General features: G+C 44.3%; 1 protein-coding gene across 1 annotated transcript in view; it reads left to right on the top strand.

Annotated features, from left to right (window-relative positions):
* SND1 (staphylococcal nuclease and tudor domain containing 1) overlaps nucleotides 1–19,542 on the top strand; it is a 421,950-nt gene that overhangs the window by 216,497 nt on the left and 185,911 nt on the right. The window contains exon 14 of the mRNA XM_010831720.1: nucleotides 9,994–10,104. Coding sequence (XP_010830022.1) covers nucleotides 9,994–10,104 — 111 coding nt within the window. The remainder of the gene's footprint in view (nucleotides 1–9,993; nucleotides 10,105–19,542) is intronic.

Below are 19,542 nucleotides of genomic sequence, written 5' to 3'. Positions count from 1 at the left end.
TTAAGAAATACATACTTACCACCTTTCTGTTGCTATAGAAAGATTAGGTTGTGTGCCCAGTCACTCAATTATGTCTGACTCTTCGCAAATCTATGGACTTTAGCCCTCCAGGCTTCTCCGTCCATGGGATTCTTCAGGCAAGAATACTGGAGTGGGTTGCTGTTTCTTCCTCCAGGGAGGTCTTCCTGACCCATGTCTCCTGCATTGGCAGGCCAGTACTTTACCACTGAGCCACCTGGGAAGCCCATAAGATTAGGGCTTAATTAGGGATTAATGTGTGTTTAAAAGCGTGGCCTGTAGCAGACACCCAGTAGATGGTCATTAAATCTGAAATCATTCTTGGAAAAGTTCAAACAAGCTTTTTGTGATTGTGGTAGATTGGAGCATGAAGATTAAGAGGATTCAACTGAAAGTGATCAGGATTGGAAAACTTTGCAAGGAGACCAGATTTGGGAGCAGGTGAAGGGGGGTGGGTGTGGACAGGTAAGTTAGAAAGAGCAGGATAGAAAACAGTCATAGGAGAAACACTGGAGACTTGGGTTCAAAGTTTGGACAACTAATTTTATCTGGGAATGAATACAGATGTCAGCTTTAGGTGACTGGGAATCTAATGGTCCCACAATTAGAGATGTTAGGGAAATGAGCTGATTTGGTAGATTTGAGAAAAGCTTAATCTGGGGAAGTGAGTTTTATTTTTGAAATGCTGAGTTTTACATGGTGATGATTCATGCAAATTCACATGTCCTGCAAATAGTTTGAAATGTAAATGTATGGCATATTTAGCAATGAGTGGACCAGTTTGGATATGAAATGCCTATTTGTTAGACAGCTTGCTTATTTGAAGCTAGATCCTTGATTTAATTGATTATCTTAGTTGTCTTTGTGGGATCTAATTGTCTCCTGGGGAGGAAACATGGTTGTCCAGTAGAGGAAGTGTCACTTTGAGTATGCACCCCATGTTCTGTCCTGCAGGAGAAGGGAGATTCAGCTTAATCCATGAAGCTTCTATGAAACAGACATTATTATTATGAGAGGTGGAGACTGGGGTAACATTTGAAAGTGGCATTATTTCATTGCTCCTTACACTTAATATGCCTCTCATACCTCAACCCAGGTTCATCACTGGACTAATAACCTCCTCTGATATTTTGCTGACTTGAAAGTACAGCAGTACTCAGAGAAGAGCTGGCATAATAGAGTATAATACCACAGTTTTTCTTGTCTTATAAAGCCATAACCAGGATATTGCTGAATAAATGGAGCTATCATATAAGAGGTGGCAATAAGATTACAGTACTGCAGAAATCCTGGGGGCACAATAAAATTGTCTATTTAGTAAGCATAACCATTGGGCGTTATGCCTTTTCCCTTTCCTTTTTAAAATTGTTTTGACCCATATATCCAGCACTATTCTCTCCCCTAGCCAGAATTAAGAAGTGAATTAGGTATTTAATTCTCCTGCTTCCAAGTAGGTTTCTGTCTTCTTTTCTGTCCATTGGTGTTTTCAGGAAATGAGGTTAGGTGAGCCCTCATGTAGGGCTCGAGTGGGAATAAGGTAATGAGGACGTTAGGGCTCAGACACATAGTAGAGAAGAAAAATGGCTGTTCTTGGAAGGTTGAATGAGAAGTCAAATCTTCATCACCCACATTTTTATACCCTGGTCCCTAGATATCTTTGCTTTAATTCCTTTTCTTCCCAAACTGAAGAGCGCTCTCGGTATGCAGTGGGTTGTGGCCCCTGAAGCTGCTTAGGCTTTTGCCTGTGTCTAGGGGTAAGCCTACTATTGACACTGAGGGTTGGATGGATGTCTGTGTTGGGGATTCAAGGATTTATTTCTCTGTGAAGCAGTAGTTTTTTCATGGAGTGATTCCCTTTCCCCTTTCTCTTTCATCTCCACTCTTCCCTCCCTTCTTCCTTTCATTCCTTTGTTCTGCAAATCTTGTTTGTAGGTCTCCTACCATGAATCCTTCTGGATTCTTCCAGCTGGACTAAATCCATATCAGTCTTCATTGTTTTCTTTCCATATCGCCTTCCCTACAAAGGAAGAATGATTAGGATTTATGAAAGTACAAAAATAGAGTCCTTGATCCTAAGAAGTCTTGATTTTCGTGTCTCCAGTCCAGTCTCTAGAAAATGCTCTCATTGGTAGAACAGTTCTGTTTAGAACCTGTATGTATTCGGAATTAATTCTCATTAAATACGAACTACTTATTGAGGGTGTTTTGTTTGAAAGGGTCCTTTTTTATATATTAGTGTATAGCCAATAATTGGAGAAGGAAATGGCAACCGACTCCAGTATTCTTGCTTGGGAAATCCCATGGACAGAGGAGCCTGGCAGGCTACAGTCCCTGAGGCACAAAGAGTCAGACACGACTTAGTGACTAAACAGCCATAGCCAATAATGTTGTCATAGTTTCAGGTGGACAGCAAAGGGACTCAGGCATACATATGTTACATATACATACAATACATGTATCCATTTCCCTCAAACTTCCCTCCCATCCAGGCCTCACTGAGCAGAGTTCCCTGTGCTGTATCGCAGGTCCTTGTTGGTTACCCATTTTAAATATAGCAGTGTGGACATGTGAATCCCAAACTCCCTAACTCTCCCTTTTCCCCATCCTTTTTTTACTTAATTAGCTTCTAAAGCTGCTCAGATCAGTCCATTCTATACTCCAGCTTTCTGAGGTCCTGCTGCTTTGTGGATCATGCCCTGTTTCATGTTCATAACCACAGCTGGGCTGGTGGCTTGACAAAAGCAGTCACCTTTGGCTCTGTGTCTGGAGTGAATATATCCTGCCCTAAGACACTCGATACCTAATGCCATGCTTGATAATAACTTTTTTCTCCTTCATTTCACTGTAGTTTCTAAAGCTGCTTCCTTTTTATTTTTGATCTATATTACGAGTTCTGGGAAAGTCCCTAGCCATCGTTCAGACCCTCTGGTGACTATCCCGGTGAGAGGACTTGTTAAACAGAAAAGGGAACCATTAAGAGTAAAAAGATCCAAAAAACCTATTTTAGTTATTTTTAGAATTACATTAGTTCAAGGGTTGAGTAAAAAAAATAGGGAAGACGATGGGGGAGAGGTTTGGGACACATATAAAGGAGGTTGTGCCACCTCAGATGTTTCTAATTACTGATGCTTCTAAAACAGAGTCTCCTTGTCGACATATGCTGCTTGGTCATGTGGGAAGTGCCTCCTGGACATATTTTAAGGGAAAAAAAATCGGAGTGTCATTGTTTCAGATTCTCGGGAACTCAATCTGAAATCGGAGGACAAAAGACAGTTTAGACGCTAGATGGGACAGGCATAGCACGACCCCTTGTAGACACTGTTGTACTGGCTTACGGCAGCTCCCTGTTGCCCTGCTGGGCTTTTTCCTAGTTTGAGGCCTGGGGGAGAAACAGCAGTCAGTAAAGGTCCTTATTCATGGCCCACTGTCTGTAGATCCCTCTCACCCAGAATTCCACTCTCACCCTTTACAGTCTTATTTTGCAAGTCTATAAAAGCCAAGTCTGTCTCAAGCCTAAAATTGTCAGGTTCTTGCCTGGTGTGCATATTAGAGGTCTGAGTGTGAACTCATGGAGAAGGTTGGAGGGGAACCTGGCCTTGGGGCCTGTTGGCCATTAATCATCCCCCCCACCCCCACCTTCTTCACCCTCTTAGACTGAGATGCCCATGTTGTCTGTGTATATGAGCCAAGGTGGCCCTCATACTCTGAAGAAAAGCACTCTGTCCAGTGCTTGCTTCCTGCCTCATCACCCAGTCTTGTGGTGATCTCTCCCTCCTTCCTGGTCTCTAACCTATTTGCAAAGAAAGACATCAGCTGCCCCCTGCCCTCTGTAGGTTCCCTGTGGTTCAGCCCCACAGCACTGAGAAGTGAGATGAGCCATCTGATATATTCGAAGTAAATTGGGGAGTCCTGTCAGCCAGGACGCTCCATCTCAGAACTTGTGAGGGAGCACGTCCTTGTGGTGAAGTTCCAGCCAGTGTGGAAGGAAGTCGAGTCAGTTTCCCAGCTTAAGATACTGGAGCTTTTATGGGTCGTGGGTGACAAAGGCCCTGTCTATATGCCTCATGCCTTGTTGGATCATATTCTCACAGTATATAGCCATGGGGTACATTGTACGCTCAGTTTATGAAATTCGACCCATGGGACCTTGAAGTTATTGTAGAAAAATCACGTGGGGGACGCATGCATGTGTGTGCGTGGATGCGCACACATGAGACGGTGCCTCTCCTAGAGCTGACGTGACTGTTATACATGAACTGAGCTGTTGTCTTTCACCCGTTTCCTTTAGCCTTGACTCCATAATAGTGTGAAAGCATTTCTTTATGGGCTTACTGTATTCTGAATGTGTCCACCTGTTCATTTGCCTCAAGGAAATATTCTGCTTTGTAATCTCCATGGACACCTCAGTGACTGATAAAATGTTGATGGTTTTTAAGTGGAAAATGTTAAGCTCAAATAGCTAGATAGAGATCTATGAGCCAGAGCCATTGAGAATTATCTGTTACCCTTACTCAGATGGAGAATGAAGTGCGTTTGTATGTGTGTGTGTAATGGTATTATGCCTTATGTGCACTCTTGAATTTACTTATCCATTTACCCTAGCTTCTCTTTTGACAAGTAGCATATACCCTTTAAATTAGCTCTACCGTGTGCTGTGCTTAGTCATTTAGTTGTGTCTGACTCTTTGCAACCCCATGGACTGTAGCCCGCCAGGCTCCCCTGTCCATGGCTGCTGCTGCTGCTGCTGCTGCTAAGTTGCTTCAGTCATGTCCGACTCTGTGTGACCCCATAGACGGCAGCCCACCAGGCTCCCCCGTCCCTGGGATTCTCCAGGCAACCCACTCCCGTGGGTTGCCATTTCCTTCTCCAATGCATGAAAGTGAAAAGTGAAAGTGAAGTCGTTCAGTCGTGTCCGACTCTTAGCGACCCCATGGACTGCAGCCTACCAGGCTCCTCCGCCCATGGGATTTTCCAGGCAAGAGTACTGAGGTGGGGTGCCATTGCCTTCTCCGTCTGTCCATGGCAGTTAGGACCAAATTGTGGAAGTCAAAGAAGGTGTAAGTGAGACGCTGTATGTGTATGCAGAGAAGATTATTCACATAAGTAAAATATTAAGGATAGTGGAAGGCAGGCTTCTCACAGTCAGAAGGGATGTACAGATAAGGAAAGGAAGAGAACTGCATGCGCCCTGAAATGTTGAATGGGGTTGTAGTACCTTTCTGAACTCATGGTGTGCTAAAAAGCTGATGCCAAGATAGGATGAAATAGACAAGAGGTTAATTGGGGAAAACAGAGAAAATGGGAAGGGAGCTGGTGGAGGCTGTGAATGCTTAACCTCTGTGGAAAAGGGAAGGATGGAAGGTTGAACTGGAAACATCTAATCTGAGGCTATGGGCAGTTGTGAGAGTTCCAGCGAAGGTGAGGGGCCGTGCTCAAAGCCGCAGCTCCCTGTCAGAGCACGCCCAGGTCTCTGAGCAGCGGGCAGGTTGTAGTGTCTCCACTGCACTCAGTCATTGGCTGGAAGCAGCTGGGGGGAAGCATAGCTTTGGCGGAAACAGCAATGGGTTTCAGAGCACAGCAGCTGGGGCTGTCAGTCAGTTATGCTTCCTGCAGTCAGAGATCGGAGAGGCACGTTTTCATGACTGCCACACATGGTTTTCAATGGTTATAGATACAGAAATAAGTGTATGGAGATAAAAATGTAAATGTGGACTATTTGGATAAATGGCTGGTTTCAGAGCTGCAGAAAACAGTGGAAGATGAGCCTGGAACACATTGTGGCCTGAAAGCAAGGAAGAGCTCAAAGGATGACAGGACACAGGAGCCAGCTTGACCCAGCTCCCACTGGCCAAATTGGGAGTAATTTCAGCATCAGAAAAAATAACGATTGTAGTGGATTATATGGCTCTTTAGATAAAATATTTCGTGACCATAAACCTCTACAAATCAATAAATGAATAACTTGGGAGTTTAAAAGCTACATAGTTTTTCAATACCTGTTATAAAGAGGAAGAGAATAACTTCATAGTGAAGAAGCCTGGTAGACACGGCCTGAATCAAATGATCGAAATTACCATTATCAGTAAATTACACATCATTTCAAAGGAGGCCACGGGAACAACGTAGCATCACTTCTGTGACATTCCTGCCAAAGATTCATAACTTGCCGCTGATCACAGGAACATCAGACAATCCAAAATTACTGGCCTGTACTTGTGAGAAGTTTCAGGACTGTGGTAGACTAAGAAAGATTGAACTTCTCCAGACTCAGGAGACAGGATAACAAAATGCAAAACCTGATTTTGCTCTAGATCCGCTTTCCCCTAAATTCTCTATTGGAACAGTTGACAAAATTTGAGTAGGGTTGTAGGTTAGATGGCAATAATGTGTCCACATCGATATCCTGGTTCAAGTCATTGTTTACTATGTGGAAAAATATCCTGATTTGTCAGAAATGCACATTAACGGTTTGGGGGATGATGGTGTAAACGGTCATTTGCTCTCAAATGAATCAGAGATTGGCATGTTCTTTGTTACTGTATGTGCAATTTTCCTGTAAGATTGTTTTAAAATTACTTATCCCCTCCTTCCCCTACTTTTAAGTAATCTAGTTAATTATAGTCAGTTATCTGACCTTCTCTATATATTATTGCTTCCACTCTTGGATTTGGGGTGTAGAGATTGGGGAAGGCAGGCAAAAGTGTGATCAAGTAATTATTGTGAGTGAAATCTATGTTTTAAGAATCCCATTCTCACAGCATACCTTTTCCAGATTGGCAGAATATAGTACCCCATGGTTTCAAAAGTATCTTATAATGAGAAGGTAAATGCTTTTCACAACCTGCTTGCTGTGGAAATGAGTGGGCAGGAAATGAGTGGGAAATTTCAGGGCAACAACACATACCAAGATGAAAATGAGTGGGCAGGGAGGATGTCAGGTACATGGAGATCTTTTGAGAAAGCTCAAGAGACCCATGTTGCTTGTGTTTTTCTTAAGAACATCTGATCCTGCATAGTGGAAACAGTTCACTTCCCATATAACCTAAAATTCTCCTTGAGCTTGGAGAAGCATTTCAAGTCCAGCACTTATTCTGTTTCCAGCTGATACAGAGAGAGATGATTTCCTGTTAGACTTTCAAGACTGTTAGGTCCCTTTTTGTATGCTGATTGTGAATTATCCATTCGAGCCAGACATGTGTAATTGGAGTAGAATTACTGATACACTCAAGAAAGCAGAATTTATAAATTTGTCTAAAGCAGCATAATGTCATGGCACATAATTTAATGTTCTCTTTCCTTACTGGGCAACTAATCAGCACACCAGTGTCGAGTTCTGAGCCATCTTTGGCCAGAGGGAAATCTCCTGACCTTTCATTAGTGGCCCAAAGAAATGAATAAGAGAGTCAAGTACACGGATCTCGGCTAATTCCATTTTATTTGTCTCCCTTTCATTCTCTTTAAATACAAGTCTTGGATAATGGGGAGGAGAATGACAAAAGCTGGGAAGGCATGTTGAAAGCTTTTGTTCTTAATTCTATGCTGGGCAAGCTTGGCTAATAAACGCTTAGGATAAGAAATAATGTTCCAGTGCTGTATTTCTCATACTTGGCTACAGAGCAAGAAAGACACAGCCCTTGCCCTCTTCGACCTCATCAGTTTGAGTTGGAAGATGGATGATGAATTAATTGTAATACAGCCTGATTTCACAGGGCAACACATACCAAGATGAAAATGCACGCAGTGTGATTCTCACACACCTGGCTCATGGGCGGGGCCCCGTAAGTGATATCTGTCATTGTTTCCTATGTTTTTACCTTCCGTGCCTCAGCACTAACGTTGCGGCCATTCTTCAGGAAAAGTCTGTGTTTAGGGAGAAGAAGCTAAGAAAACATGGATTGCACTGAAAGCAGGTCGTGGAGTCTGAGGCCCTAACTGGTTTGCAGATATTTGCTGGAGGGATCCAGAGGGTGAGAAGCCCGCAGGAGAGGAAAGGGTTGTGTCCTTGGTTCTGCTGGCCACGCAGGAACTCAGTTCGATACTGTGAATTGATTGGAGCAGCATTAACCAGGATGGATCATTAAACATTTGTACTGTTTTGCTTTGTATTCTCCAGCTTTTCATATAGAAGCTTATTTGTGTGGATTTTTCCCTCGCCTGCTCTGTCATTCCAGCTTTCTGTTCCAGACCCCACATATCGACTGTAAAATGTCAATGCTTTGTTATTCCAAACGCAGTACCAAACACGTCTTTGTTGTTCTGGCATTTCCGATCACTAAGCCCTCACAACCTGTTGCAGCTGGGTGTGTCCCAGCCGTCCCTCTGGCCTCTTGGTGGGCAGAGCCTCTCTCCTGCCCTCTTGGGCCTTGGGTGAGACCCTTAGTTAAATTCTCCCCATCTACAGCTGCTAACTTGGGGCTGCTGGCATTCTCCACCCTGCCAAACCCAGCTCGGTGATGATGACAGCGTTTGCCAGCACGCTTATGCGGTGACTCAGGAGACAGGGTGGCCAGCAAAGCAGCCTCTTTGTGGGAGTGGATTTTGAGAAGTGCTAATTCCGTGGCAGTTTGGAGATATTAATATCATGCTGGCAGTAGAGAAACAGGCAGCAGAGGGGCACATAATGAGAAGAGAATCAGCCACAGCCTCTTTTCCTTCTTTATCTCCCTGCCCATATTCCCCCCTCTTTTTTTCTTTTTTCTTTTAAAGTAAATCCCTGGGCCTCGATGAAGAGAACCCTTAAGTGGCTTGAGCTTGCCCATAGACTGGTTTAGCCCAGCTCATGGCATCCCCAAAGGCTGGGAGTCTGAGAGCACCAGAGTGCTGAGAGTTAACTGCCTTCCCAGCAAAACTAAATCATAGCATATGGTACAGTAGCCTATTCCTTACCATCCCTCCTCCCTAAAGGGCAGCTCACCAGATGGTCTGAGTGGGTCCTTTGGTGTACTTATGACAGACACAAAAGAAAGACATAACGCCACTCTCCCCCAGTGATACCATGCCTCTTGTCTTGCAGTTACTTGCTTCAGGTAACTTTTGAAAATCTGTTTTTGCAGTTTCACTTTTGCCCATCGAAGTTCCCTTTCCGGGTTGAGGAGAAACTAGGCTAACACGCTTCATTAGCTGGCCGAGCATCACTTCCAATGTACTCCTCTGAGTAGATGAAAGTCGCTCACAGTGGCCCCGCTGTCTTATTCTAGTGAAGAGAACGTGCAGCACGTTGAAGTTTGTTTGTTTGTTTTTTAAGCAGGATTCTAATCTGAATATTCTGTGGTCCTAAAAGGACTGTTGGGAGTATTGCTTCAAAACTGGTCATCTGACATTTTCTACTTTTTCACTTTGTTCCCTAGCTCATGCCGTTTTTAATGAAGATGTTTCATCCTACCCCAACACCACCCCTCTGCCACCCCACAATTCCTTCTTGACCTCACCTCACCCAGGCCCCCTTGGAGTCAGCCGAGAGTCAGTGTCCGGAGTTCTAATGAGAAAAGACACACTCTTGAGTGTTCCATGAAACCAGCGTTTCTAAGTTTGCCAAACTGGAGCACAGTAGTTTCTAGTTGCAGTATAGGCTAGAAAAAAAGGAGATTTGGGGAAATTTAGGTCATGCTTTTATGTGCTTTGTTTTTTATCTGTGTGCCTGGTATTTTAGAGCAGACTTTTCTTGAGGGTAGTGACTTGTTTATACCATTCTGTAAATAGCCCTGCCTAATGTGGGCTTTTTACAGATATTTTCTGCCAGGTTTTATGTACAGATTGATATAGCATCTGACTGTACTAACCAGAAAAAAATGCTGAGCCAGGGGACTTGGTTATTCCCCCTTTTTGTTTGGATTTCTAGCTTAGCAACTCATTGGTCTTGAACTCCTTCCCTCTGCCAGGATGCCTTAAGACCCCCAGGTGCTAACTGTTGTTATTGCTGTTGACTGAGCCCCATATGCACCTCGAGTGCTCACTGACCTATCTTTTCTGTTGCAGAAACATTGCCGAGGCCCTTGTCAGCAAAGGTCTAGCCACGGTGATCAGATACCGGCAGGATGACGATCAGCGATCCTCTCACTATGATGAACTGCTCGCTGCCGAGGCCAGGTGAGATGCCTAATTATTAAAGTGAATGCCTTGGGTCCCCCAGCCCCACTTTATTCTTTCCCACTTCCCTGCCTGCCCCTGAGCAGAATGTGATGGAAAGCAACGTGCTGAGAAAGCCCATATTCTTTTATGATTCTAGCTTTTCCTCATCAAGATAAAAGGGGCCTCACTCACTTCATACTTGCAATCTAACCCAGGTTAAGCACGCTGGGGCCTCTATATTTTTAAATTTGCAAAATTTAGGCATATATTAGACATAATCTTCCCAGAAGATGTTGTAAAATGAACAGATGAGTAAATACTATGTGGAATATTTTTATCTCCACCATCCTTTCCTTCCCAGGAACAAACCGTGGAGCCCTGCTTACTACACAGGACGTTTGCCTCGGGTTCATCCCTCCAGGGGCCCCTGCTCCCAGCCCCTCCCACTTACCACCTCTAGACCTTTCATCATGTACAAAGGAAATGAAAACATTTATTAGGGAATGAATTTTGGGTGTCACACTTCTGACAGCTGGCAGGAGAGCGTTTGTGAGAAGCCCCGTGACATTTTCCTTTGTCCTTCATCCCTGTGGCTGGTTGCCCCAAGGACATGCATACTGCTCAGCAGTATTTCTTAGTAGGGACCTTTCTCAGGGCTCTTTCTCATGGGGCCTTTCTGTCACTAGACGGGACTGGAAGCAGAATAATTCCTCTAGCCTTCCCAGGAAACAGCAAGAGCTCAGTGATCATTGCTGGATCCCTGTTCTGATCCAGAGCTCAGCAGACTGCTGCACTCTACCAAGATATACCCATTGTTTCAGAGCGGCTTCAGATACTTGTCTCATGCAGACACTTTCCTGTGACCTAGGAGTTTGTCTAGAAGTTTGTTAGTTGCCAGCCTGTGCTCCACGGCTCACGGAGGAATGAGTTTGAGCCCGTGTTATCTGTACCTCAGATTTCATCCCTGACATCACTTCTCTTGTTCTTTGGCCCAGAACATTGACCTGATAGGAGACATTTGCCTCTTAACACCGTGTCACATCCTGATGGATAGGGCATCTGTAGGATGTCACATGACGTCAGCTAAGAGAGCAGCCTGTCGCCTTGCTATGGCTTTTTGGATTCTTTTCTTGTGGGATTTTTCCCTGGAGGACCTGCCCAAGACTTCATTCTTAAGCACAAAGTTCAGTGTCTTTGGTTGTTGAATGCCTAGTGTAAAATAATACGACATGGACTTCTCTGGTGGTCTAGTAGCTATGACTCTCTGCTCCAATGCAGGGGGCCCAGGTTCAATCCCTGGTCAGGGGAACTAGATCACACATGCTATAACTAAGACCCAGTGCAACCAAATAAACGCATTAAAATATTAAAAAATAATAATACAATGTGTAGCCCATAATTGATGTTTCTCTTTAATCCTCCCTCACATCTTATGCTTCTCTCCCTGCCTATATTATCATTAAGCCAATGGGTTGAAAGGACTCATAGCAGGAAATGCAGCTCCACGTTTCAAGTACTTTTGATATCTCGCTATTCTAGGAAATGGGCAATGATTAGACTGTTCTTTATGTGGGGGTGGGTTCTTGGTGGGCACGCTCAGTTGGTCTGATGGTATCCAAAGAAGCAGTCTTGCCTTGCCAGCATAGCGGGAGCCCTTAGCCATTCCATGGGATCTTGAGTCCCATTTTCCGCTCTGCCTTCTCTCCGCCACTAGTGAATGTTTAACTCTGATAGGCAGGTAAGCATGAAAATAATTTGCCTAGCTGCTCCGGAAAGTGAGGCCACAGCAAGCTCTTATTATGCTGTCGGAAGTAGCTATGTTGTGCTCTAATGTTTAATGAGTATGCAGAGTTGGTGAAATTTTTTAGGTTTTAAGAAGAAAACAGTCCGGTTCTCATTTTGAGCTGATGGAATGTAACAAGATGCTTGCCTGTTAAAGCAATGAGCTGCCTAGAGATAATTGTGTTGAGCCACCGATTTCAGACGGATGATGAAAAAACCGGCTTTGGGGCCACAGCCCTGTGGCAGGTTGACTAAACAGAGAGCAATGAAGCGATTCCCCTGGCCAGTGAGGCACCGCCACGAGGCAGTACATACCTCACAACGCGTTAGAAGTGGCCTGTGTGACCTGCGAGTGAGTCCTTCTCAGGAGCAGTGCTGTCCACGAGCCCCAGGAAGGTGGCCCCATGCCATCTTCTAGATGCCAGTCCCAGTGAGAAAGACAGGAACACCTGCCAGATAGGAATGGTGGCCTTATAGCCATTGAAGACTATTTTCAGTGCAGAATGCAAACCACCCCCATCCCCATCCCACTTTTGGGAAAATGCTAGTCGACCTTACTGCAAGAGCACCTCTCTTCTGAACGCTACTTTATCTTAAGTCGCCCTCATTCGCACTCTGGCCCCAGGAGACATTCCCTGTGTCACCTCAGCACTTGTGTGCTCATGTCACGTTACAACATGTCAGAGCACTTTGTGCTTGCTGCCTCTGCCCCTTACGGCCCGTCTCACGAATGTGATCTGAGTTCACATTCTGAGTTCACTTATCTATCTAGTTCCCCTGGATAGAGAAGCTGTATTTTTTTTCCCCAACTGAACTTGGCCTTGTAATTTCAGGTCCCTGTCCATGTGGTTCCTCCACCTCCCAGCTGAGTGTCCTCTGCAGATCTCATTAGCAAGTTGTTTACTCCTTTCCTTGGCCCTGAGTAGAACCCCTAAACACGAATGGCTTTGCTCTTGACCCCCAGTCTTTCACCGCCTGGACTGTCACTTAACTGTCTTTTGTTTATCATCCTGCCGCCACTTTTTAATCTTCAGTGATTGTGTACTGAACCACGCCAATTTAAATTAATTTCCCAAGTTAAATTTCTGGAGGTACTGTATCTAATGCTTTAGCAAAGGCCGAATAAATAACATCTGCTTTGTTCAGGGCAAGTCACTCATCTTGGAACTCTTTGAGTGAATAACAAGTGGGTGAAGGCAACGTGGCAAGGCCAGCAGTCATCTTGAGTCACCCGAGGATGGTGATTCCGAGAGACTTCTCTGTTCCTGAGCCCCAGATCCCCGTTTTCCTCTCTGGCTGTCACTAGTGGTCTTGGTGCCCAGTTGTCTTCCATTGACTTGGCTTCCCGGAGCGCTGCTCAGCTATTAATCCTTTTAGAGAAACGTTGTAAGCTTTGGGGAAAGGGCAGCCTGTTAACTTGGCTGACTCTTTGGGTCAGCACAGCTGCCTGCACAGGAGCTGATGAGCCCTGCCAGCCCTGCTTCCTCTGTGAGGGGCTATGATCTGCCGACCTTTCTCAGATCATCTGATGGAAGCTCAGGGAATGACGCATCAGGCCCACGTCGGTAGAGCGGGTGAGACAGAAGAGGAAGAAGAATGGCAATTTGCAGCTCCCTGTGCTTTCAAGCACATCCACCTGCCCGCCAGAAACGAGCTCACAGTACCCTCCGCAGCTCTGTTCTGTGTGTGCCTGACCCTTTGCGGCGCCTTCATTCGAATGGCACTTTGCTTTTGGGAAACCCTCAATACACCTCAAACACAGGGCGCATCTTGAGAAAGCCACATCTTTTTTTGTTTAAAGGACAAATGAACCCCTAATTCCCGGCAGGCGGCCTTCCTTTCTAGTTCAGTTGTCTATCATCGGCTGCCTCTTCCCTCCTTACCTTGTGTCCTGGCAAGATAAGGGTTTGGCACTTCTGTGTGTATTTTGGGGCATCGCTTCTCTCGTGGGCTCCATTGAAAGGCCCTTGGTTGTGTCCCAGCCTTGAGAGCTCCAGTGTGTGTCCTCGACATTTTTAGTAAAAAGAACTTGGGTACAGCTGACCCACACTTTCTGATGACTCTCCTGAACTCGGTGCTCTGTTAGGGACATCACGTGGTCTCCTTTGGTAAGTGTGTCGCTCCTTTCTGCATCATTCTAATTTTTCATTCCCATACTGACTTCCCAACGCTTCTCGTTCTTGTCGACTTCAGTATTTCTTGGCCAGTGGGCTGGCTGCTTTGTCTATCTTGACAAAGTATTCTAAGCTGAAGGCAGGGCTCTGACTCCTACCGGGAGTCACGTACCCTTCCTAGGTATTTCCAAGATACTGGGTCACTCATTATAGGAACGCTTCTTTTTTTAAGGTATTACACAGTCTCTCAAATTCTATGTGTTTGATATAACATGTGTTGTTTGATTTAAACAGTACAGATAGTGAGTTCCCTTAGCGTTCTACAGGCCTTCCTGGTGGACTTTTGTCAAACTTATTGTGGACACTAAAGATAAGCTGGTAATGCGTGGAGTCAAAGCCTGGCTGTGTGTCCTGCTTTCCTTGGACATCCCAACCTGTAGGATATCATCTGTCTGCATTCTCCTAAAGCTACTTTGTATTAAAATGTAATATTTGAAGGTTTCCTGGAAACTTACTCTGTGGTTCATTGCAGGACAACACAGAAGTTGTTCGGAAGTTGGGGCTTTATTCCTTTAAGGCACCTTTTAATTCTAAGATTTTGTGATTTCAAGATAGGCTGTATATATTCAGAAAAGAAATTGATGCCCCAACTTGACAGTGGGAAAGCAATTGTGTTGAACAACCTAGTGTCTGAGCAGATTTAAATGAATTTAGATTCATTCTGGACGTACATAATGAGGTTAGGGTTATCTCGGGAGAAGAGAAAAGGGCAGGCTCTTATCTTTGCCTGTTCTCTTCCTTGCCAGCACACTGCAGATTAAGGAAACTGGGGGCCTGTCCTCCCTCTTGGTGAGGCAAGCATGAGCCTGCCCTGTCTCAGAGTTGTGTGGACTCCTTGTCCTCCCCAGCCCTGCAGGGAGTCCTGTTTCTGATTGCAACTTTGCTTTTCTTTAAAAACAAAAACAACTAGTGTTCCTGCCTTGCCAACTTTGGCATCTCTGGTCTCTCAGCCCTATAAATACCAGTCAGGGGAGGACAGAGGATGAGATGGCATCATCAACTCAATGCCCATTAGTTTGAGCAAACTCCGAGAGAGAGTGAAGGACATGGAAGCCTGGTAGGCTGCAGTCCATGGGGTCCCAAAGAGTCAGACACATCTTAGCGACTGGACAGTAACAACATTAAAATCCTATCAACTCTCTCTTGCTTTTACCCTCCCTATTGTGGAGTTCTCTCAGCTTGAACCTCCAGGAAATCTGTGTTGGCATTTCCATCACAGACTTTGATTAGAAGGCTATAAACTTAACTCTTTCCTAGGCCAACACCTGTAGTCATTAGAAACTGTTTCAGGTAAAGATCTCTCTTGGTGATACAGTTACTGAGTCTGCAGTGGGCTTACTGACTTCCAGGTAGCAGTGCTCTTGTGGCAGTGAATTGTAAATGTATTTTTATTTTGCATGTCTGTTGAAGTACTCTCAATACCACTGGGAGAGAAATGTGCTTGAGCTCCCACTCCTGATTCAGCCAGAGCAGCTCCAGTTTTTTCCCCTTGATTTATAGAGGGATTTTCCCACAAAATTTTAATAGGTGGAGGAAAAAAACGCCTTGTGCTTAGACAAACACAAAACGTTTTGATAAGGTATTTCCTGTCTGTGCCTTCAATTTAACTGGCATTTTCAATGCTGGTTATGAATGAAATGTGAAGAATCACTCACCAGTGCTTTTTTTGCTTTCTATTGCTTTAATTGGAAGAGGTCAGCATTGCTGGCTTGACACAGTTTTGACTTGGTATGAAGCAGATTTCATCTTCCTACCAATCCAGTGAGAAAACTGGTGTTGAGGTTGAATCTGTTTTTTGAAAATTTGAAACTAATATATCCTATCACAGTATACAGACTGCATGAGTTAACCAGTTCTCCAAACAAAATAAATTATTCCTCTAGTGGGTACAGTTGTTCAGGCTGGTTTTCTCTCGCACATGATGGCTTGGATCCATTCCTTTTCTTTGCCATTTTCTTTAGTGTATCCTGGGCCCTAGGCACTGGGGATAATGGTAGTGAAGAAAAAAGATACCAGACTGAAGCCTTACAAAGCATGCAGTCTCGGAGGCACACGCGTTGAATAATTGAATAGGACCTCTGGGTGTTGCTATTTTTCCTTTTCTCATTTTCTTACCTGTTTTCTTAGCCCCTCCTCTTTTTCCCTCTGCATCATTAACACTGCCCTCCTTACATCTTTTTTATTCTTTTTCTCATTTCTATTAAATTTTCCCATGAGGACACCTCCCTGAAACTCATCTCTTCCATCCAGCCTCTGTTCTGCTCAGTCGTTTAATGGTACAGCTTTTAATAAACCAAGATTTCACACTTTCAATCTAATGACCTAACCAAGTGAACATTCTCTTTGGATAAAACTAGATCCTACCAAATACTGCTGAAAACCACAGCTTTGATTTGAAGTTTTTCTGTTCCTTTCCTGTAGCACCAGAATGCAGGTGGGTTTTTGTAGCCCAGAGTCATAGAAAGCTGGAGTTGGGTAAATTGTGTGCTGCCCTCTTCACCTGGCTGTGTTACAGGATGCTGGTACAGATGGACACCAGCTCGAGAAGGAGATTGGTCTTTCTCTTTAGTAACTGCTTCTTTTTCTCCCGTAACCCCAAACGTGCACACCCCACCAGATTTGGGGCTTGCCTGTAGGCGGCACAGCCAGAGGTCGCTGATGAGATTCAGCACACATCAGTGTTGGGGTTTCACCGTGGGGGAGTCAGGCACATCAGCTCCTGCATGTGGATGTGGTAACAGGAAAGTGCATTACAAGAGCGGGTGTGGGGAAGTGATTTGACGATACAGCTGAATGTGGGGAAATTTAGCTTTTCCCTTTCTTCAGAAGAGATGATGCACTCAACATCCAAATAGCAGTAATCAATCTGCATTTAAGGCAGCACAAATGGCCACTTCTGGAGAGCTGTATAATATCTCCATTTCCAAATAATTTTCTCTTTCAGGATATTAAGAGGATCTGTTCACTCTTCATCCTATCTCGCCTCCCAACTCCCAGTTCCAACCTATACGACTCAAGCTATGACATTCGTCTCAATGATTAGTGTAGGGGTTTGGGTTAAAGTCAGAACCCGCAAGCTTTAGCTCCTCTGTGTACACAAGGTATGGGCAGTCAAGTCATGAACTCATAGGAAGAAGTCCTCGTTGCCCAGTCTTTTCTGTAATTGTTAATGTGCACTGGTTGTATTCTTGCAGAGGAAGTTGTTCTTGACTAACATCTGTAATTAATTGGGTGTTCACTGCCCCTTCCCACCCAGCTGTGACCATTTATCTGCCCACAGCACCTCATCTGTTCTCCACCATCTCATTGTTCTTTTGGCTAAAAGGCTCTTGCTCCTCTCAGTCCCTAAATATTTGAGGTTTCAAAATAGTTCCAACATATTTCAAAATACATTTGAAGATTATCATACTGTGAATATAATTTTAATCCCAAATAAATAAGTTGTAGCAATAAAGTGATAACATTTGATCCTTGCCATTTTTGAATGTCTCCTAATTTGATTCCCTAAGCCACTGGTTCTCACAGTCTGGTCCTCAGACCGGCAACATCATTTTCACCTGGGAGCTTGTTAGAACTGTGAATTCTCAGGTCTTGCCCACATCTTCCCGCCCTAAACCTATGGAAACAGAAACTGGAATTCAGCCCCAGCCATCTCTTTTCACACATCCTTCAGGAAATTCTAACACACACTAAAATTTGAGAACCACTGCCCTAAACAATTCTTAACTACTTTTTTTTTTTTTTTTAAGAAAAAAATCAAAATTGTGTCCTTTTTGTGGCACATTAATGATTTAGTAGTTGGAATTGTAACCATTAAGTAAAGGTAAAGAGACTGAGTCGTGGACAGGATCAGCTTTGGATCTCTCTGCACTCCTGCCCTGGTGGTGCTTCCCCGGCAGCCATACTTATTTCTCAGCAAGCCCGTTGACTAGCTCTGTATTCCCTTTAACTCCTCTTTCCCCTTCCTCATGCCTTGCATTTGTGACTCTTTAACCAGATTCCTTCTGAGTAGCTTCTGCCAGCTCTTGGCTAATTTAATATGAAATCATCTTGAGAGTTGCTGTTCTCACGTGATTTGCCTCCTCTGTGGTATCAGGGGGCAGAGTGGTTGGGGAGCGAGTCTCTATTACAGACGTCAGTCTCCTGCTTTGGCTCTAATCCTTGGAAATCTCTCCGGAGGACTGGAGTTCAAATAATTAATCACTGATACATCAATGCCCAGCATTTTATAGCAGCTTGTGAGAGAGAAATCTCCTTCAGAGCTTTCTTTCTTTTGTAGATCTCTTTGCATCTAAGTTTCCTGTAAATTCCCTCACATGAGTGTGATCTTCTACGCTGCCCCCCAACTCCCCTCTTCCAACTCTGGGCCCAGAAGTTGAGTAGGCTTACTTCCCATGCCTCTTGCTTCTGTGTCAAGTTCAGAGAGCCAAATCTGTAGCGGATGGCAGTGAATCTTTTCCAGCAGGTCCCTGTAAATGTACTCACATTGGAAAAACCATTTTCCCAGCAGTAAGTCTGTTGTGTCTTTTGACTGAGTAAAAGGCATTAAATTTTTCTCTGATGTGTTGTTTTTACAGTAACAAATAGCAGGTGCACTGGAGGAGAAAACAAAAACACATGGTCTGGTGGGGATGTGGGTGAGCGAGTAAATAATTGTGAACATCGTGATAAGCATGGAGATCCCAGTGGGCATATGGGATACGTGAGAACAAGCACCTAAATCGAAGGGATTATCCACAGATAGAGTCCACGAGCCAAGGCATGCTCTGTCCGGGTTGCCTGGGGAAAGGAGGTGAAAAACAGGAATGGCGCTTCACTGACCCATGACATAGCCGTCCAGGTTGTATGAATTTATTCTAAGAAATAATTAGTAAGATGCCTGACAGTGTAAGACCTATTCCTTTGGCGTAATTTACAGGGCTGGAAGTATTACACTGGAATAGTACAGTCACAGAGATACCCAGCAATAGACAATGTGTATCCGTTACAGGTTTATGTGCAATGATTAGAAAATGATGTAATAAAACTAACAACACAAGGAAGTGTTCATTTAGTTAACTATTTGTGAGGGAAAAAAACAATTGCTAAACTTTGCCCACAATTTTCTTTAAGTGGGCAGGTATGGTAAAGAACCTGCCTGCCAGTGCAGGAGACGCAAGAGACACAGGTTCGATCCCTGGGTGGGGAAGATCCCCTGGAGAAGAGAATGGCAGCCCAGTCCAGTATTCTTGCTGGAAAATTACATGGACAGGGGAGCCTGGTGGCCTACAGTCCGTGGAGTCACAAAGAGTCGGACACAACTGAGCAACAGCACGCGCACACACACGTATGTGTATCAACACTTAAAAATTATGTTAATGGTGCTTTTATCTTGAAATTGAATTATGGATTGTTCTTTCTTGTACTTTTTCTGGCCCTGTATTGCCTCTGTGATAAAGACATGAAAAAATTATAAAAACCAGTGTCATTGAGACAGCTTTCAGTTGCCATTGCCTCTAAT

Source organism: Bison bison, unplaced genomic scaffold (genome assembly GCF_000754665.1).
Source record: "Bison bison bison isolate TAMUID 2011002044 unplaced genomic scaffold, Bison_UMD1.0 scf7180017864530, whole genome shotgun sequence".
Taxonomy (NCBI): Eukaryota; Metazoa; Chordata; class Mammalia; order Artiodactyla; family Bovidae; genus Bison; species Bison bison.
This window is presented reverse-complemented; position numbering and strand designations above follow the sequence as displayed.